This window comes from Chinchilla lanigera, unplaced genomic scaffold, assembly GCF_000276665.1.
Source record: "Chinchilla lanigera isolate Chin_1 unplaced genomic scaffold, ChiLan1.0 scaffold00040, whole genome shotgun sequence".
NCBI classification, from domain to species: domain Eukaryota; kingdom Metazoa; phylum Chordata; class Mammalia; order Rodentia; family Chinchillidae; genus Chinchilla; species Chinchilla lanigera.
Window position 1 is genome coordinate 5,008,528 of NW_004955441.1, and position 26,307 is coordinate 5,034,834.

General features: G+C 40.0%; 3 protein-coding genes across 9 annotated transcripts in view; 2 read left to right on the forward strand and 1 right to left on the reverse strand.

Annotated features, from left to right (window-relative positions):
- Positions 1 to 4,962, forward strand: LOC106149255 (protein CEBPZOS). 5 transcript variants are annotated; one of them, XM_013517534.1, is made up of 6 exons: positions 1 to 62; positions 1,416 to 1,515; positions 2,487 to 2,602; positions 3,877 to 3,921; positions 4,498 to 4,582; positions 4,716 to 4,962. In XM_013517534.1, exons 3-5 carry the CDS (start codon positions 2,488 to 2,490, stop codon positions 4,578 to 4,580), a joined length of 243 nt encoding a protein of 80 aa, XP_013372988.1. In that variant the 5' UTR covers positions 1 to 62; positions 1,416 to 1,515; position 2,487; the 3' UTR covers positions 4,581 to 4,582; positions 4,716 to 4,962. The 5 variants fall into 5 exon arrangements, with proteins under 5 accessions (XP_013372988.1, XP_013372991.1, XP_013372990.1 ...); XM_013517536.1 differs by lacking the exon at positions 1 to 62 and adding an exon at positions 138 to 226; XM_013517535.1 differs by lacking the exon at positions 1 to 62 and adding an exon at positions 750 to 834.
- On the reverse strand, positions 4,617 to 25,303 carry Cebpz (CCAAT/enhancer binding protein (C/EBP), zeta). Its single transcript, XM_005390868.2, has 16 exons — positions 25,134 to 25,303; positions 22,243 to 23,741; positions 18,060 to 18,291; positions 17,325 to 17,505; positions 15,919 to 16,007; positions 14,102 to 14,155; positions 13,546 to 13,648; positions 13,379 to 13,447; positions 11,767 to 11,833; positions 10,251 to 10,351; positions 9,143 to 9,200; positions 8,665 to 8,858; positions 7,461 to 7,547; positions 5,567 to 5,625; positions 5,403 to 5,484; positions 4,617 to 4,756 (listed from the first exon to the last, which is right to left on the reverse strand). The coding sequence occupies exons 1-16, from the start codon at positions 25,278 to 25,280 to the stop codon at positions 4,617 to 4,619; spliced, it is 3,162 nt and encodes a 1,053-aa protein (XP_005390925.1). The 5' UTR covers positions 25,281 to 25,303.
- Ndufaf7 (NADH dehydrogenase (ubiquinone) complex I, assembly factor 7) overlaps positions 25,227 to 26,307 on the forward strand; it is a 17,967-nt gene continuing 16,886 nt past the window's right edge. For all 3 annotated transcript variants that reach the window (XM_013517533.1, XM_005390873.2, XM_013517532.1), the window contains exons 1-2: positions 25,227 to 25,476; positions 25,779 to 25,942. In XM_013517533.1, the coding sequence (XP_013372987.1) occupies positions 25,248 to 25,476; positions 25,779 to 25,942 (393 nt within the window). In that variant the 5' untranslated portion in view covers positions 25,227 to 25,247. The remainder of the gene's footprint in view (positions 25,477 to 25,778; positions 25,943 to 26,307) is intronic.

Sequence of the window (26,307 nt, forward strand, 5' to 3'; positions counted from 1 at the left end):
CGCGGGGCCGGGGGGGCGGGGCCGCGGCTGTGCGCATGCGCCGCAGGAAGCGCGTGCCCCAGGTAGGGGGTGACCGGGGGCTTCTGCTGGGGCGCTGACTCCCCTGTCGGTGCGACGAGAAGTGTTGCGTGTTTGTGTGTCTCTGCGCGCGTGTGTGTGTGCGTTGGGAGATTTTCCAGTTCCGGGGTCATGCGAAAGGCGAAGGACACTCGCTTGGCACCTCCAGGTGGTGGGAGGCGGCGGGCACAGGCCGGCGCGCGGGTGCGCCCTGGGGGCCCGGGGTGGAGTGGGTGCGGGCGGGCCGCGTGTGCTGCCGCTTGCTTGCAGCTGCGTTCGTGGGAGCCCCGGCCCGACGCCGGGGAACCCGCCTCCGCGCGTAGACGGGGCACCGCGGCCGCAGTGGCGTCTCCTGGAGGCGCGGAGCGTCGCGCGTCACCGCCCCAGTGCGCCGCCGCAGGTCGGGATCCCGGCGTGGCGCGGCGCGGGGCCCTGAGCTTGTGCTTCGCAGCCCGCTGTTCTGTGCGGCTGGTGGAGCGCTTCATTTGCGCGGGCCCCTCCTTTTTTTAAGATTTTGTAGCAGGAATCGAACTCGTGACCTCAGGCTTGCCAGGCAGGTGCTTGTTCCGCTGAGCTATATCCCCGGCCCCTCTGTAAGGTCCCCTCCTTTGAAGTCCAGCCTGTGCCTCTGCTGCCAGGTCGGAAGGGCCTCCGGGTGCCCCCCACCCCGCTCCCACAGTGTTCCCTGTGGTCTGCCCACGTGGGCTTTGTAGTCGGTTGAAACACTCCTGAACCTGCGGGAGTGCGATGGAACGTGTGCATCACTTCTTAAGGAAGGTAAATGCTTTATTGTACAGTGTTACTGGAGCTTTATTTTTTGAGGCGTTAGCATCACCCCCTCCTAACATAAGTCTTGATGGATTCCTTAAGCTGTGGAACTGGCCACAGGCAGGTAGGGGTGTGTGTGTGTGTGTGCGCGCGCGCGCGCGCGCGTGCGTGCATTCCCTGCCTCTGGAACATCAAAAGTAATCCAAGAAATTTCTGTATTGAGCACATCTTTGTCAGTACTGTGCAGTATTGTGGAGAACAGCTCCCCACATCTACTCATCCACCTCTTGGTTGTGTCTAAGTTTTTTTACTTCCTTTGATTGCATCATTTCTCTTAAGAGTAGTAGTTTTAAATTTAAACAGGTGTGTGTAGGGGGCCTGGGATAACATTAAAGTGGAAAAGGGATGTAATCCCAGTACTCGGGAGGCTGAGGCAGGAGGATTGTTTCGAGTTCACAGCCAGCCTGGGCTACAAAGTGAGCTCAAGGCCAGCCTGAACTGTATAGTGAGACCCTGTCTCAAAAAAAAAAAAAAAGGGAGTTTGGGGGAAGGGCGTCTTACAATAATCTATTACTTACCTTCACCCTCAGGCATTGTGAAAGTGAGGCAGAAGCAAATGGAGCAAGTGCCTTCCCGCGAGCAGACAGCTGGGCCTTACTAGACGACTAGTCCTGTCTGTGCAGAGCACAGGTGGGAGAAGAGTAAAACCTGCAGTCAAGCTGCTGGTTCTTTCGTTTTTCCCTTGCAGGCTGTATGGAGGCAGAGTAAAGATATGGGCCTATGCTTCATATATTCAGAAAGAGGCCATTTCTGATTTCTTGTTACATAGCTGTTATTCTTGCTCAGCTTTAGAAAATGAAAGAAACTTCTTTGGTCTTTGTCCTTTTTTGGTGGTGGGTATTGAACCTAGGGCCTGGCACATGCTAAGCGCACTGGCCACGGAGCTCCCAACCCAGCAAATACTTTTTGATTACTTTTAACTATAGGAAGGGAGTTAAGGTCTAAACTGCCTGTAGTTTTGGCAGTTTAGGTCTGGGTCATAACCCAATCAGCTTTCCTCCTCGTGTAGCTTATGGGCCTTTTGTATCACAGTTACTTGGGGAGCTTCTAAATAAAGGGCAGCTTCCTGGTATGCCAAATCCAGCTTTGCTGAATCAGAATCTAGAGACTGGGGAGCAGAGAACTGGAGGCTGAGGTTTAGGAATACACATTGTATTTTATTTTATGGACAGAGCCTCGCTTTGTAGTGCAGGCTCGCCTCAAACTCAGTATATACCCCAGGCTGGCCTTGAACTCATGGCAGTCCTCCTGCCTCAGCTTGAGTTCTGGGGTTACAGGCATGTGTCACCACACTGGGTAGGAATACATAGTTTAAACAGGCCTCTTAAGTAATGCAGTTAAAGACAACTCCCCAGGAACAAGAAACAGTTAATCTATCTGTGGTTTATTGTGTCCCTTACCATGGAAATTGAAAACTATATAAGGTATCTTAAAACAAATGTATAGTAATTTGGGATTTAATTTCTATATAAAATATAATATATAAAATATATATATTTTATTTCTATATAAACTTTTCCAACTCAAAGTGGACTGACTGTTACAGGTGTGACTAAATATACTCATTCAAGTTCACACGTAATTGTTATTGTTAAATTTAGGATGGCTCGCACTATGGAACCACTGGCAAAGAAGATCTTTAAAGGAGTTTTAGTAGCTGAACTTATGGGCGTTTTTGGAGCATATTTTTTGTTTACTAAGATGAACACAAGCCAAGGTAATCACAATTCAGAAGTTAATGCTTCCTAGAGAAGTATACAATTTGTTAATACATTTTGGATGTAAATGCTAGTGGTTATTTGTGGTGAAAATGCTTGTATGGCTTCAGAGTATTAGATGTTTTTAAGGGGAGGAAGGGCAAAGGAGAGATTCATCTCCCTTATAAACGTGTTTCACACTTCCACGCACTTCACTAGTTGGGAGGGAAGAGCAGGTGTTCTCTGTCCGGCTTAGTTTGGGAGGCAGAGAGGAAACAGCCACAATTCCTGGCTTGGTAGCCTGAGAAAGGGGTGACATCACTGTATTGTGACAATACTGCCTTCTTGGGCTATACGAAGTATTCTGAGTCAACCGTGGGCCCTGAAAGCCCTTCCGACACATCAGAGGAAGTGCTTGAACATTTTGTTAAAATTTTGTATTAGGGCCCTCAATTTTTAAAATTAGGAAGTAGTTTATTTTCTTAAAGCATGTCCTGTGACTATCTTTGAAGCTTGTCACCTTTGTCAAAGTAGTTTACTGGAACACTGGACCAGGGTGATATGGACATTCAGTCTGTACTTTTAACCATTCCAGTAGTTATTTAGAAGGAACTTACAGCTGGGTGTGGTTGCACATGCCTGTCATCTCAGCTTTTAGGAGGTTGAGGCTGAGGCAGGAAGACTGCAGTGAGTTCAAGGGCCAGCCTCAACTACACAGCAAGACCCTGTCTCAACTACAAAAAAATGGCTGGGGATATAGTCAGAGGCACAGGCACCTGCATGGCAAGCACAAGGTCCTGAGTTTGATTTTTGGTACCAAAAAAAAAAAATTAGAGATCAAACTCAAATACTATTCTAATTTGTCAAGTAAAATGACATCCATTACAAAAATCCATAGTTAAGAAAATTATATATTGAAACTAGAAACTTGCTTTTAAGTATCATTTCTTTGTAAAATTGTATCATCTCAATTTTTTTTTTTTTGGTACTGGGAATCAAACTCGGGCCCTTGCGCTTGCCAGGCAGCCGCCGTGCCACTGAGCTATAACCCTGGCCCCACATACACAACTTTTAAAAATCGTATATATATAAAATCTGTAAGAAGGCTCAGTTAAGGCAAGTACAACTTCAAATCTTACCGAAAAAGTTTTAGTTCCTGTATTACAAGGATCTTAGAAAAAAGTTCCTGACCCAAGTCCCATCATATAAATGCTGAAACACTCAATCATGGCTCTTTGTGTTAATATAGGGAATTTCTAATCGTATCTAATTTAAGGTTTCTCTTTCTTATCAGATTTCAGGCAAACAATGAGTAAGAAATTTCCTTTCATCTTAGAAGGTATGTTTTCCCTTAAAAAATACAGTACAATTTTTTCAGGTAATCTATAAACTAGTTAATTTTTCATAATTAAAGGGGAAGTGACTGTATTGTAATCTGTCAACTTACAACAATACTATTCCCTCCTGTTGTAGTTCCTTTTGAGACCAACGGGGAAAGTTCTCACCTACAGTTACCTAGTTGTGAGTGGCTGGTTCTTAATTCTTCAAGGGTTAAGAACACAGACTTTGGAACGAGAAGCGTCAAAGGTGGTGATGGAAGCAAATCACATGTTGAATCTTTGGTTTTAACACTGGTTTTTCCTCACATTCGCTAACTTCTTAGAGCTGCTTCTTTCTATCTAGAATACCTACTTCATGGGATTGTTAGGATTAAACAAGAGATTATGTACTTCAAAGTACAGTAATGTAACATTTGTTCCTTATAATCATCAGTGAAGTGGACAGAGCTTGTACACAAAATAGGTAATCCTATGTAGTCCTTTTTTATTATGTAGCAACATAAAAGTGATTCTTCTCAATGTTAAATTTAACATTTTTACATGGTGTTATAAATGACAACTATTTTTATTTATAGTTTATTACAAATCCATTGAACAGTCTGGAATTTATGGAACCAGAGAGCAAGATCAAGAAAAATGGTTCAATAGCAAAAATTAGGAGTAAGTAAAATGATATATTTTACTTTAATAACTCTCATTTCCTTTGCTTTTTAGTTTTTTGAGTGTTTTTTAGCCTCTTCTTTTTGAAATTTTTCTTTCTCTTGATGATACTTTTCACATCTCTGTTGTGTAGCCAGTCATCACGTTCCGCCTCCCATCGAAGCTGTTTGAAACCTTTAAAAAGAAGAAAGATGAGTGTGTCACACTGTAGATGCTGAAGTCCCAGAGAGTGGCCTGCTGAGTAGCAAGAGCTTCAGGTCACCCATGGCCTGCGGCTTCCACCCACCAAGCCAACCCATCACTTGTTTGTTGCTCTTCTACTTTTATTATCAAAGACTCATGTTTTACAAATAAAACACTAAGGAAGGGAAAAGAACAAATGCTCTATAAAGATTTTCTTTCTCGAGTACTTTCACTTGTAAAAGCATAGAAAACTATTAATATCAGAAGTAACTAAACAGAGTTAAGCACGTAATTTACCTTTAGCAAGCTTACACTATATTGAAGTAGTTCGCACTGCCATGTAAAATCCAATTTTTGTAGCATGTAGCATTTTTTGCTGTGGCCTAAATACATTTTAATCTTATATTATCTAGAGGGAAGATATGAAAAAACCACCCCTTCCAGAGTGTAGGGTACCCTAAAAAAGGTACTCCAAAAATGTCCATCTTCTAATTTTAAGTGAAAGCTATTTTATCCCCCCTCCCCCGTGCTGGGAATCAAACTGAGCCTCACTGTACGCTAAGCAAACACTGCCACTGAAACACATCCCAGGCCAAGGCTATTGTGCAAACTTTGACTGAAAATCCAGGTCACTTACTTGCACTATCTTTGTTAGCCATGGCATTCATGCCAATGTTATCAAATTTGGATCCCATATTTTCGTCCAGCAAGTGGCCAAACTTAAAAAAAAAGGTATATATTAGGAAACTTAAAATAACATAAGATTAGCCACCACCTTGTTAAACAGTCCATCACCCTTACCTCTTCAGCAGATACAAAAAGGCTGGAGTCATTGAGGTTTTGTTTCTTTTTTCTTGGTCCTAAAAATATATATATATATATCACTCAATGCTAAATTCAGTGATTTTGGAAAAAATAGAAGATTTTCAACATGATTTTATTTAAAAATTGTATTTGAGTAAAAATACAATTGTAGTTATCTGCTGGAGGAAATTCCATAGTATCAGGCAAGATAAAAATACTAATGACATAGATGCATTTTACACAACTTTAAATTAGATGTCTAACTTAAAGCAAAACTTTAATTTAGATGTCTTATTGACTATGAAAAAGCTGGTTGCACGTTTATTATGTCATCAGTAAGTTGTATCATACTTTATTCCACCGGCAGGATAATATGGCACTATGCACATACCACATTCCATTTATCCATTCATCAGTTATTGGACATTTGGGTCTTGTCTACTTTTTGGTATTAATGAATAATGGTCTTATGAACAATTATGTACAAGTTTTTCTGTAAACATGTCAGAGCCACTTTTGATGAAATAGTTTCTAAAGCATTCCATCTTAATTTTTTTGTTGGGGGGGGGGTGCCAGGAATCAAACTCAGGATCTTGTGCTTGCCAGGCAGGTACTGTGCCACTGAGCTGTACCCCCTGCCTCCATCTTAATTTTTATTAATCTGAAATTTATGTTATCTCTAGCTGTGTAAATACCCATCTGCATAGCATTGGGAGGTTTTTTTGCTTTCATTCATCCTGTAGGTATTTATGTGTATTTCAGTGAGTAAGCATGTCTTAACGTTTCCTTAAGGAGTGTTTACTCTTAATGATATCCAGGATCTCTAGGTGTACAATAATACCCAAAGGATCAATTAATTATTAAATCTGTATAAAATTCCCCCCTTTGTTTCAATCAGTTCTGCCAAGTATCCTTTAACTCGTGGCCCAAATTATTATCCATTGACACTGGAAATCTTCCATGTCTGAAATAGCATTTATTATTCACAACAAGGCTACTGAGGGACCATCTTATAATAACCAGCTCAGCAGGACTTGTGCTACAGCAACATTTCTATTTGGAGGGATTATCTTGAAAAGTGTGCCTTGTATTTGAGCATATGCTATTAAGTAATATTATATCACATTTAAGGGAAGATAAGATTTGGAAAAATAACAGGTTATAATTTAAATATTTACCAGTTAAATGATCTAGCTATTGAGAAATATTACTAGTTGCATTTTAAAGAGCCTATACAAATTTTGTAGGTGTAAGTACCAATGTAACTAAAATGTTTAAAAATATTTTAAAATTATTTTTATTTAACTCAGTCTACTTATATTCAATATTTACCAGTAAGCAGAAGCTAGAAAGACATTAGAAGTAAATCATGCAGTGCTTCCTACATTTTTATTAAAAACTTAAAACTACCACCTGACATGGCACTTTTTTCTTTTATCAGCACCTTACAAGTCTTATACTGTACAGCACAGTACTATAAAAAAGTTAAAGAACAAATTAGCAGAAATAATTCATATCTGCTAGTGATACATTTTGAGATTAGAATTGTTCTACCTTTATTAATCAAAAGATTAATAAAGAAACATTTTTAGGAGTCAAATGGCAAATAATTGGTTGAGAAAGAGAAAAAGGCAACAGGTATCTTGAAAATTCAGGGTTTACATAAATTTGAATGCCTTAAACATGGATGAAGAGAGGAACCAGATATATTTAAATGTGAAAGGAAGGAACATAGGAAGAGAAAAACGGTTAAATGAATTTGTGCGCAATATTATAAAAACCTCTTTAAGGAAAAAAACCACCTAAATTATACCAGCCAATTGAGAACAGCTTATTTCTTGTTTTCACACGGACACGGCTGAGGTTTAAGAGCGTATGTGCATTTTCTTACCTTGAAATGAGCCAGCGAAGTCAGAGTCACCTGCACCTCTTTTTTTACTTTTCTTAGTACTGTCCTTGGGGTTGACTTCATCAAGTTCTAGTACCCAAGAAAAAATTGCAACAAAGTAGTTTAAGAACAGAGGCTGGAAAATACTACCTCAGAGTATACTAAAATCTTTAGTCCACAGACAGCATACTATAATGCTATTCCACGTGGCTTTCAAGATTTTGTAATTCCAAGTTCTGTATTTTGTGCACACACACAATTTACTAAATGCCTTGATGAATGAGACCAAATAATACAAACTGCTCCAAACAAGAAACCTCCTGGGGTCTAGAGTAAGCGGCAGGATACTGGGTAGGTTTGTGTATACTGACAACATGAAGAAAGGTTAGAAAACAGCTTCAAGATACAATTTTGGGTGCTCTCTGCTAATTTACAACAATAAGATAAAGTGTTTATCTTTATTTGTGGTCTTTTTTTAATGCTGAAGGACTGATGAATAATGACTAGCTTTTATAGAATGTTTATTAATGTTTGTGTTGTTGGGGACTGAACAGAGGGCCTTGTGTATACTCTTCAAGAGCCCTCACACTGAAGTACACCCCTAGCCCCTTGTTAATTACTATCCTAGCATCAAAGAGTCAACATAACTAGTCAACAGATATTGTAGAGAGGGTAACTTCATTAAAATAAAAGTCAAACACTCAAAACTGAGCTGCTTTTAAAAAAGCAAGGAAAAAAAAAACCTCCTTCCACAAAACCTTAAGCTCCAAGTGAGAAGGCAAAGGGCCCTTTTATGTTTCTGGGTATATCAGCATTAATATGAATACAGGGCCATACTTAAGAACCTTGGGACTGGGGATATAGCTCAGTGGCACAGCACATGCCTGGAAAGCACAAGGTCCTGAGTTTGATTCCTGGCACCAAAACCCCCCAAAACAACCCTTTACTATGCTGGGCATGGTGGCACATAGCTGTAATCCCAGCACTCAGGAGGCTTAGGCAGGAGGATCACTGTAAGTTCGAGGCCAGCCAGGTCTACAAAGTGAGTTCAAGGCCAGCCTGAACTGCACAGTGAAATCATGTCTCAAAAAGAACAACAACAGTAACAAAAAAGTAAAACAAAAACAAAAACCCTTTCCTGGGAAAACTAGCCTTAAGAGTGAGGAAAGAAGATACAGTGAGTGACTTAGCTTTAAAAATGGCTTACCTGGAATGCCCTCACTTCCCTCATCTGATACAGCCATGAAGGTTCCTCCATCTTCATCAAGTTCACCAAATTCTTCATTCATACTTCCTAAAGAAACTTCCTCATCATCTAAGTTACCAAATTCATCGTCACTACCCTCTGAATCTTCATCTTCGAAGTTATCCTTAGCTCTTTTTGTTTTCTTTTTCATATTGCTGGAAAAAACCAAAAACTTGTAAAATGAGGTGTATTTTCTACAACATATTCTGATGATTAACAGAGCACTAAACTGTTAAACGACTTAAAAGGAGAACTATGCACCGCTAAAGGATAGTAATATGAATTATGAAAGTCAAAATCGAACTACTGTACTCATACCACCCAGACTTGGTGCAATACATTCCCCTGTACATGATGTAGTTTTCAGGTATACTGTGATAAGGGATAACAATTTCAGAAACGCTGTGACAGTAAAGAGAAGAGCAAAGCATATTATTACCTTACAAAATCAAGGTCTTCCTTTCCAGGGATGTAACAGTTATCATCTTCAAATGTGTCTGCCAGAGAATATACAGATTGTGAGACACAGCAGAGAATAACAAGGTCAATATGTGCTGCAGTTGAACTGACTATAGTAAGTCACAATTCTGTTGTATATGATAAGCATCAAAATGATACAAATGTGACCACCGCTGGTGTGTCTTATCAGTGTATATAAGCCTGTGAAATACCGATTTTAATTAAATCTCTAAAGTGACTTTCAGCAAATTCCAAAATCTTTCCAGTATTTTTTAATGGAAAAAGAAAATTAAAATTATTAATAATTACAGAGGCTGGCATGGTGGCTAATCCCAGCACTTGGGAAGCTGAGGCAGGAGGACTGCAATGAGTTCGAGGCTAGCCTGGGATACGTAAGTGAGTTTAAAACCAGCCTGAATTATGGAGGCCCTGTCTCAAAAAGAAAACACACACACACACACACACACACAAGCAACAAAAGAACACCCAAACCTTTAGTAATTATAGTTCTCTTTACTGCAGGAGAACTACAGTACTAAAGTACTCACTTCTAGTAGGTATAATGTGCAACAAAAATGAAACCAGTGTGAGGCCTTTAAGTTTCCCATGTATTTCATTTCAGTCTGTTATATTTTTACTTAAAATTTCTCATGTTTTATGGATAAAAAACATAAAATGAGACTACTGCCACCAATAATATAAGATTATGAGCTAGTTGTTGTGGCTCATTGTTATAATCCCAGCACTGGGGAGGCTGAGGCAGGAGGATCACTGTGAGTTTGAGGCCAGCTTGGGCTACACAGTGAGTTTAAGGCCAGCCTAAAGTACATGGTGAGACCTAGTCTCCTAAAAAAAAAAAAACAACTGAGTAATATTTTATAAAAGATTTTGCCTTAAGAGTTAATATGTAAATAAAATTTTCACAACATACACTATTCAAAGAACCATTTTTAAAAAGTGAATGTTGGTAAGTTACCAAATATTTAAGCCTCTATTATGATTTTCATAATATTCACAGCTAATAATTTTTAAAAACTAAACTTGCTTCTAACAATACTTTACAAACCGAGTCAACAAAAGAAAATTACCAATCATCTTTTCAAATTCCTCATCATCCACATCTTCTATACTATCTTCATCTGTATTCTGTTTTTGTTTTTCCTTTACAACAGCAACTTTTTTATAATACCTAAAATAAAATGAATGTTATACATTTAATCATATTAAAGGGCCAACCTTATTACAATCAAATAACAATTATAAAAGCTTGTTATAAACTGGGTTAGTGGGTCACACCTATAATCCCAGCACTATGGGAAGGTAAGGCAGAAGGGCCACAAGTGTGAGCCCAACCTGGACAATTTAGTGAGATCCTATGTCAAAATGAAAAAGGAAGCTAGGCGTAGTTGTGCACACCTATAATCCTAGCACTCAGGAGGCTGAGGCAGGAAGATCGCTGCAAGTTATAGGCTACCCTGATGCAAGTTATAGGTCACCCTGGACTTCCTAGTGAGTTCAAGGTCTGCCTGAACTACATAGCAAGACCCTGTCTCAACCCCTCTTCCCTCCCTAAAAGGGTTGAAGATGTAGCAGTGTGAAGGGCCTGGGTTCAATCTCAGGCCCTACACACACACACACATTACACATATTCAAATAGATATAAATGAAGTGATTTAATATATAAATAGCTTTTAATTCAATAAGAGCTGTGAACATTTGAAAAACGAAGTGCAATAAATTTCAAAGATTTGAGTTACTTACAAACTAGTATTTCATAAAAACTACCCAAATTCATGTTAATGGACATGGCATAGTTGTGTGTGTGTGTGTGTGTGTGTGTGTGTGTGTGTGTGTGTGAGAGAGAGAGAGAGAGAGAGAGATACAGCCTTTGCCTAGCATGTATGAGATCCTCCTGGGCTTGATCCCCAGCACTGCAAGAAAAAACAGTAACACAAAGCCAAAAGCATAGTAAAAGGGTGTGTCAGCTTCAACACCAGTGATTTAAGAATAGCATGGTTCTAAATGACTTCAGATCTGAATAATTCATCAGCCCTGTTCTTATGCTAAGACACAGTAAAACTTAGCATTTTTCCTGATGGCATCATACCCTCAAAATTATTCACATTAAATATTTTTAGAAAGCACACCCAATTACACCCAGAGCCAATCTAATAAGATTACTATTACAGGCATTAACAATAATACTAGTAGGTTACAATTTCTTTCTATAATAACACAATGAGTTTTCTTAATTCTCCTCTAAAGCCACTGTCTGGGCAAATTACTCGAGTTATTAGTCCATTAAACTAGTAACAGGCTTTATGCCTATAAAAATTACTGTATTAAAAAGTTATGCAGACTGAACTCCACAAAGTTAGGTTTGCAAACCAAAATTTATATGCTAAATTACTAAAATCCCCAAACTGTCTTTAGTTTCACTAAGATATCGAAAGATCAGCACATGAATGACTTATACTGCCTCCACAAAAACAGATACAGACATATTCTCTGATCTTTAAACAGTATGCCAATGTTAATGAAGCATTTTATGCATTCTAAGAATTTAAATAGTTCTCCCAAATGAAACTGTATTATGTATATTACCTATGGAAAAACACTTCATCCACTGGTATTTGGCTTTCTTCTTTTGCAAGGAACTCCTTGCTGTTCACTACAAAATAAATCAGTGCATCTTAATCATAGTAATCCACTTTATGCTCAAGTTCTTAAAACATGTTTACAACTGTATAATCTTAAAATGTGAGGAAGGTGGACAGAAGGGAGCTTGCGGCGTACGGACAGTCTCTGGAAAAGTGTGCGTGGAGAAGACTCAACATTTAAAACTAGTACCTGGCTACAGAGGGAAGAAGTAGGCAGTGTTGCCCAGTCACAGTGAAAGAACAGAGTTCTTGCATCACCCTTCACACTGCATCCAGGATGCAAATTTCAAGAGAAATTAAAAACTCAGAGTTCTCTTAATGATCAATCACTTTAAATTTGCCATTTTTTACTTACAAATCTTTTGTACATGGGGGTTGGGGAGAGAAGGGTTGAAGGGAGCAGAATTGGAAAAAAAGAATTAAGACACATTATGTATAAGTACGAATTCCCTATGATGAATGTGTTCATTATGTATGGCAAATATGTACTAATAAAAAAATTGGAGAAAGAAAGAAGTTTGACATTTTTTTTGTCTCAGAAAAATGACAATAATGTTTGCCATTCTATACACAGGGAGTACAGTTAAACAAATTTGAAACTTTTAATACTGAAGGGGCTGGGGATTTAGCTCAGTGGTGCAGTGCCTGTCTGGTAAGTACAAGGTCCTGAGTTTGATTCCCGGTACCAAAACAAACTCACAAACAAAAAAAAACCTTTAACGCTGAGGAAAACTAAGAAATAAGAAGGAACTACAGTATTAGCGCGGGTTGTGGTGGTGCACACCTGTAACCCTAGTACTCGGGAGACTGAGGCAGGACTGCTGTGAATTCGAGGCCAGCCAGCACTACATAGCAAGACCTGGTCTCAAAAAGCAACAACAAAAAGGAATATTAGCTTTCTGTTTTTAGAATTAAAATCTGTGATTCATTCTGATTAGATGACAGTTTGGATTCTAACTCTAAACACCTTCTAAACTTTAAGCTCTTTTAGATCTTTGGATATCTGTGAAGACAGTTGTATATGACATGATTTGTAGTCTTAACAACCCTAATCTCTGGAAAAAGGGAGGTCAGATTTGCTATGCAAAGTCTCCTGTGAATAGAAAAACAGAATCAGATCAGGAAGATGGCTACTAAATGTCTATATAAGAAATCAACTAATTTTCAAATGATGCCCTGTGGGCTGGGGATGTAGCTCAGTGGTAGAGCACTTGCCTTGCTTGATACAAGGTTGTGCTTGACCCCCAGGACTGCAAATAAATAAAAAATAAGGCTTTGCGACAGAGCCAGCTGTGTGTTTTTTGTTCTGCTAAGCCCATGTTAAAGAGCCTGAAAATATGAATTATATACGTAGGGGTCATTAATGGAAGTACAGATGATACAAGAATGGCAAAACGGTGACAATGTTAAAGCTGGGTGACAGTTACAGGAGTTAGTTACACCATTTTGTTTATTTACATTGGATGTATGTGAAATTTTATTTGATAAAGTAGAGCCAAGGATTAACACAATGTATGTTTTGTTGTCTTGTGCTGTCCTTTTGGTTTCATACTCACCAGGAAGACTACGAATATCCTTTATAAAATGTTTCCGTTTTGGCTGCATCACAACACTGTCAGTATTTTCTGAAATGTAAAATCATGACAGTCTCAAACCTAGTTGTATGCTCAAATTATTTGCTAAGGATCAAAAGTGAAAACGATTTCATGTAACAGAAACATACCTTTGCCTTTATGTGGCTTTGGGTTTCGGTATACGAACCGATCCAAGAATCTCATTAGTGTGAAATCCTGCAGTGGGTCCCCTGAATACTGAATATAATTTCCCTGAAAAGTGGGGATATAAGAACTTAATTTAAAAAAATAGGTCTATGTAAGGGAAAAAAGGAAAAACATAGCTTCTGTACTACACTGTATCAAATGCACAAATAAGTAATAAATGACCTTTTAAATATCCTAATTGTGCACATTATACTAGAAAAAAATACCGTTAGTCAGGACTCAAATCCTGAAGGGACAAAACACTGCAAATGGAAAGGGGAGGGGACTCTCTCCTGAAGAGGCAAATTACTAAATAACTGCTATGGCATATTTCTGTTCATCTTGGGGAGTGGGACGAATTATTTGCTACTCTGTAGTAAACAAACCACTGCTCCCTTTACAAGGGCAGTAAAATCTAAATGATTCTATCCAGTGGATAAAACACTGTATGACCTGTTTTCACTATCAAAAACTATACTACTAATTTTTTCTTACCTATTTTGAGTATTTTAGACTCACCTGAAGGATAGTCTTTGCAAAAAGGGCTACAGAGGGATGAAAATGCTCAGATAACTAAAAAGAGAAGTATGAATAATGTCAGTATTTCTAAGATCAATTCTTACTACATAGAGCTTATTTTAAAAAGTCCAAAGAATTAAAACTTAAGCCAATACATCAGAAATGTGACTATCAAACATTAGTCTCAGGACCATTTTATACACTTATAAATCAAGGATTACAAGTGCTTTTTTACTGGGTTATATTGACTGATACTTATTAGAAATTATAACAGAAGAATTTAATATTACAGTTCACTGAAAATAGTAAGTCCACTGCATATGTTTATGGAAAATAAATGGCGACAGCAAGAAGAGTAACATTAGTTTACAATTGTGCAAATCACTTTGGTGTCTGGCTAACAGCAGATAGTAGTTTCTTTTTATCCACTTCTGTATTCCGTGTTATTTAATTCAAACATGAAGAAAATCTGGCCTCACACAGATATGTTGTTGGAAAAAAGGAGGATTTAGGACCTCTTTCACCCCAGTTTGGATTTCCTTTGATGCTGCACCAAAACTGAACATCAGTTATAATACTGAATCCGAAACTCTGTTCAAATGGCTTCTGAACTGCGTATTTAGAATTGGTTTACTTTGAATATATGTTTTATCCACACATGAATGTGTAAAACTGTACTAGTTCCTTGAAAAATACTAAGTTATGCAGTTCCTTCTAATGCACCATTTATTTTACAAAGAGCACACTGTACCTCTGATTTCATCAGAAAAAAACTTTTGCATATTAATGTTAACTATGTAGGAGGTTGAGGCAGGAAGGATACAGGTTGAAAGCCTGCTTAGGCAATTTAGTGAGAGCTTCTCTCAAAATAAAAAAATGGAAGGGCTGGGGACGCAGTTCTGTGGTAGCATATGCCAAGTTTCTACATACTGGGATACTGCTGAAGCTTAATGCAGTTGTTACATTTCTAAAATTTTAATATTTGCTTGAAGCAACAGGACCAATTCATTCTTTTTCAGGCCACTGTCTCCCAATATCCAAGTTCAAGTAACCAGTGTGTCTCTCAAGCTGTTCTTTCCTGAAAAAGGTGTAGATGGGTTTGCAACAGTGACACAAGCAGCCTTCCTCAAGACAAGAGACAGCCTTTGTCCTTAGGTACACAGATTAGGTGCATTAATTACCACACGGACTACTGAAAAGCTGTGTACTTTAAGCTCAAGATAAAAAAATCAACCACTTCCTGCTTTATCATTCTGAAGTGACATTGGCCTTTTTTTCTTTTCTGCAAGTGTGTGGTAGGAAGAATACAATGGCTACCTAGTGCAGCTTGGTGTCACGGGCTTTGTTTGTGTTAGGGCAAAAGGAGTATTACCCTTCACTTCTTTGATACTTTCAGTGCTACAGTTAACACAATGACAAAGACAACATCTTGGGGATTACTACGAAAGTAGTTGTGACCTTGCAAGATTCACCCATGCATTTTAAATGGTAACTTTATTGGCAAAAATTCTGTGATCACAAAACCACAGATACCTGATGTACAAAAGCAAAGTTCACCCATTTTATGAGCTATTATATGCAATAATCTACCTACAAAAAGCAATACTTGTAAGACAGGTACAATATCCTTATTTTACATGCATATTAGTTAGAATTTTCTACAGGGTGAACACCTCAGAGTACCCTCTCTCTAACGTGGAAATGTAATGTTCATACTATGTATCAGTGACAGGAAAAACGAACACTTCAAGGTGTTAAATCTATAAGGGCAAAAATATATAGCACAAATGAACTGAGAAAGCTTGAAATTATTTTACCTTTTTGAGTTCCCAAAGACTTGTATTTTCAGCTCCACAGAACAAAGGATTTCTACTGAATGGATCATAAGTATTTAACTGTTTGACACCTAAGAACAAAAAAAACAGTTTTTTTCATATGCTTTCTTCCTAGCCAAGAGGCCACAAAAACTATGACCATTAAATGTTCTCCCAAATGCAATCTTTAACATTTTAACCCAGGCATCCTAGATGAAAAACTCCAAGCCATTTCAAGAATTATACTTAGTATCTAAGCTGATATTTGTTCTTGAATGAACCAGGCAACAGGTTTATTGCACTAAAAAACCCATTCAACACTTTTCAAATAGCAAAAAAAGTGCCAAAAAAAAAAGTTACAAATGTGAAGATGGAAATAATCTGAAGACAGGTCTAGTCTTCCGGAGCTGCAGAGTGCGCCAGGTGTTTGTTACTAAAGCATACCCAGAAGTAATTCTTACTCAGATGTTCCAATAGGAATTTATACATATACGTGTTTAGAAAACACACAAATTTAAAACAAGGTTTTTCAGAACATTCTATGAACTGTCTCAGTGTACATGCTTGTCATCTTTTGAAAGGATTATTCTCCATTTAATTATCAAGAAAACTGATAAATTCTTACAAAAACTTTCTTGGCTGCTACCAAACTTCCTTTGTACTTCACTGACAAATTCACGTTTGGAGATGAATTAACGTAACCATGAGCCCCACAGCAGGGCTGATGAAATGGGTCTGGTACATTTCTTGATCCTCAAAGGTCAGTCTTCTTTTCTCCACAGCCTCAAATGAAGAGGATGCATTTCTAAGCTTTCTTTTCTAAATTCAGTTTGTGTGAAAGGAAAAAAAAACCACTTAGGGTTTCTATCTCATAGAACATTTTCTAACGTAAAACACTACTTTAAGAAACTGTAAAAGCTCAATATGACGGTTAAAATAACCAAAAGGTTCACATAATTCACAATATTTGACCAAATTCTTCTGTTCAGAAATCACAGTTGTGTAAAACACGTTTGTGTATCTCTATGTGTTCTATGTTTGCAGCCTTTTCATGTTCAGGTAAGGCCAAGAAACTCACTGGATCAAAGGTATAAACTTGTTATTGAAGAAATGAGGTTCACTGTGCAGCAAACACATTGTGTTTTCACAGCTCTAAAAATACTTAAGTTCTAAGCTTTATGAGAAAATGTATCATCTTTTAAAATGAAGATAATGGTGACTGGCTGTTTTACAAATTTATTTCTCTGGCTGGAGATGTACCTCAGTGTGAAGCACTTGGCATACTCAAAGCCCCGGATCTGATCCCTAGCACTGTTGGAAAAAAAGTAATTTCTGTAACAATCAAACAGGAAACTATTTCTCTTGTTTAAAAATCAAGAGAATAACTTAAAAGACTAAAGACACCTCACCTTTGAAATTATCCAAGTGTACCCAGGAAGCAGTCTTTGGGTTTTTGGTTTCTGTGTCAGACACAGTTTCCTGTGTCTCAACTTTTTTCATTGTATCTATTTCTGTTTCTTTGTCTGCATCAGTGAATTTTTCCACATCATCATCATCTGCTATGTCAACGAATTTTTCATCGTCAGACTCCTAACAAAAACATGTTAATCAAGTGAAATATTAACCAAGTGAAAGCTGCAATGAAGTATTTAATTATGTGATTTGCTATATCCCCAGTCCTTTAAATTTTATTTTTATTTTAAGCTGCCCAGGCTGGGCTTGAACTTGTGATCCTTCTGCCTCAGACTCTTAAAACGCTGGGATTATGGCATGCACCACCATACCTGGCTCCAAAGTTTTGAGCCAAGAACTACTGAGATTTTGGAACTTTATTACTTGAAAGTACTCAGTTCTCAAATAAGTAGCTAATGTGTTGGAAATAACCCAATTAGGCAGGTGCAACTATTTCCATCTATAATTGAGGAAACTGGATTATAATCTTCCCTAACTACATAATTGCAGCCTTTAGTTGTAGAAGGGTCAAGTAACATGCCCACATGGTTAAGTGTACACCTGGCACTAAAATTCAGGCCCATCTGACTCTAGAGCTCACACTGTGATATGCTCCAGAAACTATATTACTGTCACTGAAACAAAGAATATTTTATCCCCCATTCAATTTAAATACCAGTTTAAAAATATACCATATGATCATCCAGTTGACTTCTTAAATCTGGTTTTGCTTTAAGGATCTCAGACACAAGATACAGAGCTCCACATATGAACGGTGGCATCTGTGTACAAGTAACCTGTAGCAACCTCTTCACAAAAGCTTTCACCCGGCGCAGGACTATGTCTGCTTTCAGAGATTTGTAGACAAGGTTAAGAAACATTGCTTGCTTGGAACACGTCATCAACCCTGGATCCAAGATCTTTCTGTAAAATGAAATTAAGATCAAGTATTTACTTACAGAAATGTCTCAACAACCACATTTTAGAGACTTACAACCAGTTTACATTATCTCATCTTTCAGATAAATGTCTTGCTTATGTTAGATCATTTCTGTTTAAACAGGTAAAACGAAAATCATGGGCCTGAAGAGAAAGAATGATGGTACCCTAAGGATAAAAAGCAGCATTTTTTTTTTTTTGTGTGTGTGTGTGTGTGTGGTTTTTTTCCTTTTCCAAGTATTTTATAAATCAAGAGGGTCCAACCTTAATTGTATGATTTTTATGTAGATACAAGACATCACTTGAAGGGCTAATCCAAAAGCAAGTAATGAAAACTTACAAAAACCTATGACGCAGTGGACCAGACTCTTGGGTTTTTGGCCTTGCATCAGTATCTATTTGCTAGTGACCAGGTGGGCTCCACATGGTTCTAGTGAAGGCCACCTACGAATAGCAGAAAATTAGAGATTTCACAGGTTGTCTGATCCCGTGTACTGGCTGTGTAACATCTCTCCCACACATTATCCTATCCAGACTGCTCTCCCCCACCTCTGCATGTCCACAGATCTAGAACTGATTTCTCTTTTTTGGAGGTTTTTTTGAGACAGGGTCTTGCTATGTAGTTTAGGAGGAAGGCCTTGAATTCACTACGAGCCCAGGCTCGTCTAGAACTCAAGGTGATCCTCCTGCTTCAGCCTCCCGAGTGCTGGGACTACAGGTGTGTGCCAACCATGCCTGGATGGTTCCTCTATTATTCTCTCACTTCCATGAATGTTCTTCACTGTTTCACAAACTTTATTTCGTTGAGTCTCCTACCCTTTCACCCAAGGTCAAATGGATCAAGAATTGTGTCTGTGTTGTTCACTGCTGTTAGCCCAGTGCCTAAACTTCACAGTATGTGGGTGTGCATCGCTCCCAAGGAATTCAATCCAATTTTGGACAGTCTGTTTTGGTAGAAATCCCTTCTTTTATTTTTCCCTGTTGGGAATGGAAGCCTGACCTCACACATGCTGGTCAACCATTCTGTCAGAGCCATACCTCCAGCCCCTAGAAATCCCTTCTTTATCTACAGCTGTAAGTTACTCCTGTGTAATTTCCAACCATGAATTCTACTGTTCTCTGAAGCAATACAATCTAATTACCCTTTTCTATCATAGCTTTCCAAATACTTGAACTTATACAGCTCTTCTGTGTCTTCTTTTCTCCCAAGTCTCTTGCAGGCAGCTCAACTCTTAGTCTCATAATTTTCATTTTGCATTTGGCAGGGGCTGGGGTTTGGGACTGAACTCAGCGCCACTTAGCATGCCCTCTAAGCACTAAGCTACACCTCTAGCCCCCTTTTATGATAATTTCAGTATACTCTGTGCTAACTGCTGAATGCCTTGATTGGTCTGGACTTCAGGAAAATAGGACACTAAGAATTAACACAATCCTCCAGATTAGCTTGAATAATGTGGGGTCATTACTTCCTTTGTCCTATGTACTTCCACAGATGGTTTCCACTAATACTAGAAATCAAAGTACTTAAGCTTGTAAAGTGTTCACACTGCTTTGCATACCCATTTTCCCCAACTGTCAGATGGGTAGTTCCAGAACATCCTCGGTGATACTTTGAGATATTCAGCTTTTCTTCACACTTAAACTTTTCAGTATTTCTATTCATTCAACTCACTTTTAGTCATAAATCCCAGCCACATTAACGGAAACATCTAAGAAGAATTTAGAGAGGACTGCCTCTACCATTTTACAGAGAATATGTTCCTGAAGTTCTTAGTAGCTTTGGAAACAGAACCGTATTATTTCTTTGATCCCTCAATTAGGGATTTTAGTTCAAAGCATTCTCAGTAAACCCAAGAGCAAGTAAGTATTTTAAAATGGCTTAAAAGGCCTTTAGAGCAATCCACTGTGAGCACTACTGGCAAATAGTAATCAAAAGAACTTAGGAATGCACTTTTCCTCAGAGTTGTTATCCTGGTTAAACCACATTGATATTAAATGGATAAAGAAATCAAAATCTCTACATTTTCAACCAAACTAAAAACATTAAGCTTTTGTTGCTTTAAAAAACTGTAGGCTTTTTAAAGAGTTATGGAAAGACCTCTGAGATTTTTTAGTGTACCAGAGAAATGAGTGCCGTGAAATATCCAAGCCAGTAGACATAGATTTGCTACCTAACTCAGCCTCTCAATGTCTGTACAACCCTGCACAAATTACTGTGCCTGAGACTGGAGAGGCATTTACAGGATTAAAGAACTATGACATATTTACATTTAAAGTAGCAGCCAATACTTTGATAGCATGTTTTAGGTAGGTAAGAACTTAACATACAGGTGAGGATTAACACAGTCAACACATATAGTTTGGATGGAAAGTGTCCTCCAGAAGTACATGTGGTAAGGGCTTGTTTTCCAGTGTGACACAACTGGGAGATGGCGGGACTTTCAGAGGTAGGGGCTGGGGTGCTCTGGGGACCTGCTAGGCAAATTTGAACCCTGGTCCCTTCCTCTTTCACTTCCTGGCTATTAAGCAAGAGATTCTGCTCTACCATGCATGCTGCCATGAGATGCTGCCTCAAGAAAAGCAGGCTGATCAATCACGGCCTTCTGTCCACAACTGTGAGCCAAAAAGTTTACCTCTTAATAAGCTGATGATCTCAAGGCATTTGTTACAGTAACAAGAAGCAAACACATATACTAAATAATCAGTCTTCAATAAAATCCCAGTTCAGTCTTTTGCTAGCTATATGACTTTGGGCAAGCTTTATAATCTTGATAATAACCATGACATAGGTGATCCGCTTTGCATTTTTCTAATAAATTAAGGTATGATAAAACAGGACTAGTTACATCTACTATCAGTTTTAATGAAAATTAAGCTATTAGCCCAAGTTACAAAGTAAACTAATGGCTAGGGTTCAAACTCAGTTGGCTTAAGTCTACACTATTAACCATGACATTACATCTTTCCGCACAAGTATGTATGTAGTTAGGTGTGGTAGGATACACTTGTAATCTCAGCTACTCAGGAAGGTCAAAAATTCAAGGCCGGTCGGGGCAACTCAGTGATACCATTTCAAATAAAAAAACTGGAAGTCCTGGGGATGTTTCTCAGTGGTAAAGCTCCCCTGGGTTAAATCCCTAGTACTTAAAAAAGTACGTACAATTAAATAGGTTGCATTCTTTGGTAATGTAGCGTGTTGGTATACTTGAACAGTTCCTAAGAATTTACACACTGTTCAAAATATGCCTCAGTGGGTGAGCTGTAGGATAGCTGCAAAGTACTGGAAGCAAAATCTTTATCTAACATACTTTAAGTGCCTCGAAGGGTGCGACTCCACTGTGCCACAGCCTGAGCGTGTGGAAGAACATGGAGCATGAACGGACTGAGCAGCATATACAAGCACTCAAAATGTACTTGCTGAAGCCAATGCCGTGACACAGGCACAGAATCCTAGCACTCTGAGAGGCTGAGGCATGAGGATGACAAGTTGGAGCCACACTGGACAATTTACTGAGACCCTGTTTCCAAATAAAAACTACAGAGGGCTGGGGATATAGCTCAGGGTGAAGGTCCTGAATTCAATCCACAGTACTGGGAAGAGAACAAATGAAAAAAGTCCCCCCAAAACAGGACCTCACCGAACGAATTACTGGACAGGAGAGGGGACAGAGAACTGAGGGTAAGCGGGAGAAAGACAGTTCAATTATACTTGTGGCTTATTTCCTTCACATCTCAAGATTGAAGACAAATGGAGCAAAATGTAAACTTTAAAATAGTAGGAAGTAGTATGTGACTTACTCGAAGTTGGGAACTAGCAAGCTGCAGAGGAAGGCCTAAAGTCCAGTTCAGTGGGTCCTCCTCTTGCCTAGCAGCGAGGCACATGTGCTTTAGTAGATCCAGTTATTACACTGGCACAGTGGAATGCTATTTACTTACCTGTATAATGCTGTATAATACCGATCTGATATAGTCTGCTGAGAATTCATTACTTGGAAAAGCAACATCAAGGCCTGAATGCTGGTATTAAAATTTACAATATGCAACACTTTGAACAAAGTGTCCACCTGCTCCCTCACTTTGTCGTCCCCACTCTGGGAGTAAGGGTATGCCCTGTTCACACCTGTTAAAAGGGCACTAAGCATTTTTGATTCAATATCTTTCTTCTTGATACAAGTCCGAAAAAAACAAAAATAAATAGTTATTAACTTGCTAGCCAATTCACTTTCTTCATGGGAGAGAGCTATTTGATTTAAAAAGCAAACTGCGTAATATTGAGCCTTGGAGCTGATATTTGAGCGGAAGAGGAGCCTTTCTATTTCACTACACACAACTCCTTTCATATTTGGATGTTTACAAAGTAATGTCTCTAACAGATGGGAGGCTTTTGTGGCTATTCTGTTCTGAGGATCTCCCAGTTTATTTACCACCTGCACAAGAAGAGCCTTTTCTTCCTCAGGCTTGTTACAGAGGAGCTCATGAGCTGCTGCGAGGGCTCGGGTCTTAGTGGCTACCAATGAATCATGACTTAAAGTTTCTAAGACCTGCACAAATTCAGCTACTAAATGTTTCAGCTGGTGTTCAAAATACCATAATATCAGCCTTCTATCTCTTGAGTCCTTGTTGCCACTGGACAGCTGTTCCAGTTTGTTGAAAGGATGCTGGCTGAAAATCCTCAGCTTCCGATTATCTGGTAAAAGATCCGTAATGAGTAACTCTTTGAAAGTGTCCAAAGCTATGAGGCACTGCTGCTTGCTGCCCTTCTTTTTAACGAGGTTCAGGAGAGTTTCTACAAACTGCAGTGTGTGAACAGCATCATCCTGGATAAGAAGAATCATGGCTGCCATCCTGTCACCTAGTGTCCCTGATGATACAATTGCCTTCATCCAGGTAGAAGAGCCTCCCTTTTGATTATTTGTTTTATTTTTGAATAAGTTGATTTCACAGTCATACAGCTTCTGAGCCAGGGTTTTATACTTAGACACAGTATCCCGAGGCTGGGGTTCCAAACAATACTCGTTGGTATACTCCAGATCATACCATTTGCCTCCAGCCTTCAGCAACAAAGTCTGTCTCTCAAAAAATTCAAAGATGTCCTGTTGTTTATCTTTTTTTACTTTTGGCATGGCATTGCTGTTGTTATCAGAATGTTTTTCTGGCATATCCTTATTTTTTGCCTTACGGACCAATACTTTCTCATTTTCTGCTTTATTTTGCTTTTTATTATTTATTTTAGATACTTTTGCTTCTTTTTTGCTGGCATTTTCTTTTTTAGCTGGTTCATCTTCCTCAATGAAAGATTTTGAATATTTGGCCAAGCTAAGGCTTTGAATAAATGCTTTCAGTTCACCTTCTTGAAGGTCATCAATTGTTCCTTTTTTGCCTCCATCCACCACTTCCTCATTCTCATCCAAAGTAGCCAGCATAAGGTAATCTTGCTGCATGAAAACATAAGTAGGTTAAAAACAAATTACAAATATAACATTTTGGTTGACACTTTATCTTCGAACTCTGTGGAACTGAATTATTACGGTGTTACCTGGCCGACTACCCTACATCAAATAAACATTTGATGAATAAAAGATTTAAATATAAAAAAGGAAAGCAAGAGAAATACAGCATAACCAAAAAATTTTTCAGAACAGGGAAAACTTTTTCCAATTTCACATAAAACCCAGAAACCACTAGGACAGGATCAGCAAATTCATCATTCTCTCAAAACACAAAACAGAAAAATCAAGGAATAAACTGTATTACTTAAAATAGCATAACACTGGCAACATCTTATGTAGCCACAATAAATGGCCAGGTAGGTAAGACATACAATGATTTATGCAGTTATGAAAACAGTGATGTAATTTTATACACCAATACAGAACAAGCTCTAAAACAGGAAAGAAAAATGTAATGTATACGATCCCATTTGTGTAAAAAAACACATGCATATATATCAAGTGTATATGTATTTACATGGTGAGGTACAGAACATCCCTGGAAAATATAAAATACCCTTGTAAAATTAACCGCTTCCTAGAAGGGAAATGGCATGGCAGGAGACAAAAGGGGGTAAGACTGTTTAAGTACCCCACATCCTCAATAACCTTTTAAAGCTTGCTCATATGCATTTTCCATTCAAAAATTCTGCATCAAACGTGCGGCTAAAGCTTCATTTCTCCTATTCTCCCCTGCACCCTGCCTCAACTACAGTGGCATTTCTGCGGTTTATGGTACAATTGGGCTGCGCTCTGCATTTGCTGTTTTCTGACTGGACGTCCACCCTTCACACCACTCCCATAGGTGTTTGCTCAGATACTTTCTACGTGATGGTTTCCCTGATCATGTCACCGAAACTGTCACGACTTTCCTCGCTGTCATCCCACGTATTCTTCTCCCTACTACTACTTGGCGCCTGAAGTACTATCCAGAAAGTCTGTTTACTGTTTCTCTTAGGACGTTCAGGCCATGGGAGATGGCTTGCAGAGCGTACGGCGAGTACGCGCAAATACAAGTGAGAGTAAAAATTAAATTTTTAACATCACTGGCATTCCAAACATTGGAACCATGAGGTCAAGACCCAAAAAGTTGGCTTTTTCCAACCTGCTGGAGTGATCTCGCCTACCTGCTAAGGAAGGCCACAGCATAAAACGATCAATACTAACTTTCTTTTGCAAAGAGCAGAGAAAAAAGCGTAGCAAGCGCTGCCAGCACCTTCCGAGGCTGGGACGTGGGTCCGGGACGCTCACCCTGTCCCGCGCTGGCGCGCGCCGCTCACCTACATCACTACTGCACCCGCGCCTCCTCCCCTTCCCGGGGGAGCCTGTGGCCCATACCTTGGTTCCCCCGAGCCGTAACACTTCCTCCAGGGAGAACCCATCCTGAGTTTGACCACTGTCTTCCTCGTCTGAATCGTCGAACACCTCTTCCCGGGGCCGAGGCCGCTTGGCATGAAACTCCAAAGGTTCCTTGGAGGCCTCCATGGCTCGCAACGCACGCGCGCGCACAGTTCGCAGCTCACTTCCGCTCGGAGCGTGACGTACTTCCCCCTACGGCGTGACGTCACCGGAAGTGCTTGCACTCACCGCCCCCGGGACCGGGCTGAGCCCCCTTCCTTGCTCGGCATGGGAGTCCTGGTGAGGTGCGCTGCCCGGCAGCTGTGCTGCGCGGCTCGCGCGGGTAAGAGTGCTCCGGGTAGAACCCCACTGCCGTGGAAAACGCCTGGGTCACCGCGACGGTGTCTCGGTTTCGGGGGAGCTCGGCGCTAGCGACTGGAGTCCGCGCCGGCCGCCGAGCGGCTGTGTGTTCGCGGGCGAAGCGCTGTCTTCCCTGCGTTTCGCGGGCGGGAGGCGCGTGTCTGTCCGCGTTCTGGGCTTGGGGCGGAGTTCAGGGTGCGCGAAGCTGCCTGGAAAGCGCCGAGGCTGCGTGCACGTGTAAATACTAATATTGATTACGGGGCCTGCTTACTCCGTGTGTTTCAGTCGCTCCCTGTTCTTGGAGGGGGAAATACTTCAGCTCCGGGAATGAGCCGGCGGAAAACAACCGGGTGACGCCGATGCTGCGGCATCTTGTGTACAAAATAAAGTCTACCGGCCCCATCACTGTGGCCGAGTACATGAAGGAGGTGTTAACCAACCCCGCCAAGGTATGGGTCAGGGATCCTGCGAGCCCGCCGTAGCGGATTTAGGAGGTGCAGGCGGCGAGGGGCTGTGTGTAGGGGGAAGCCCGAAGCTCTCCTAGGGCAGCCTGGGGACACGTAGTTGAATCTATCAGTCGGTCACGAGCAGTGCCGGTAGAGAGGACAAATTCCGCAGGAGTCTTACTGGCTTGGAGGGAAGGGTGACTTCCTGCCTGGCCGGCTGGTGGGGGTCGTTGTTCGGGAGAAGGGTATGCGGGAGAGGGGAGAGCAGGGCCGCTCTAGGAGGCGGGGGAAGGATGCAGAGTTGTCCGAGAAGGCCTGTGCTTTGCAAGTGTACGCGGCATTCTTGGGTATGGAGTCGGCAGTAGACA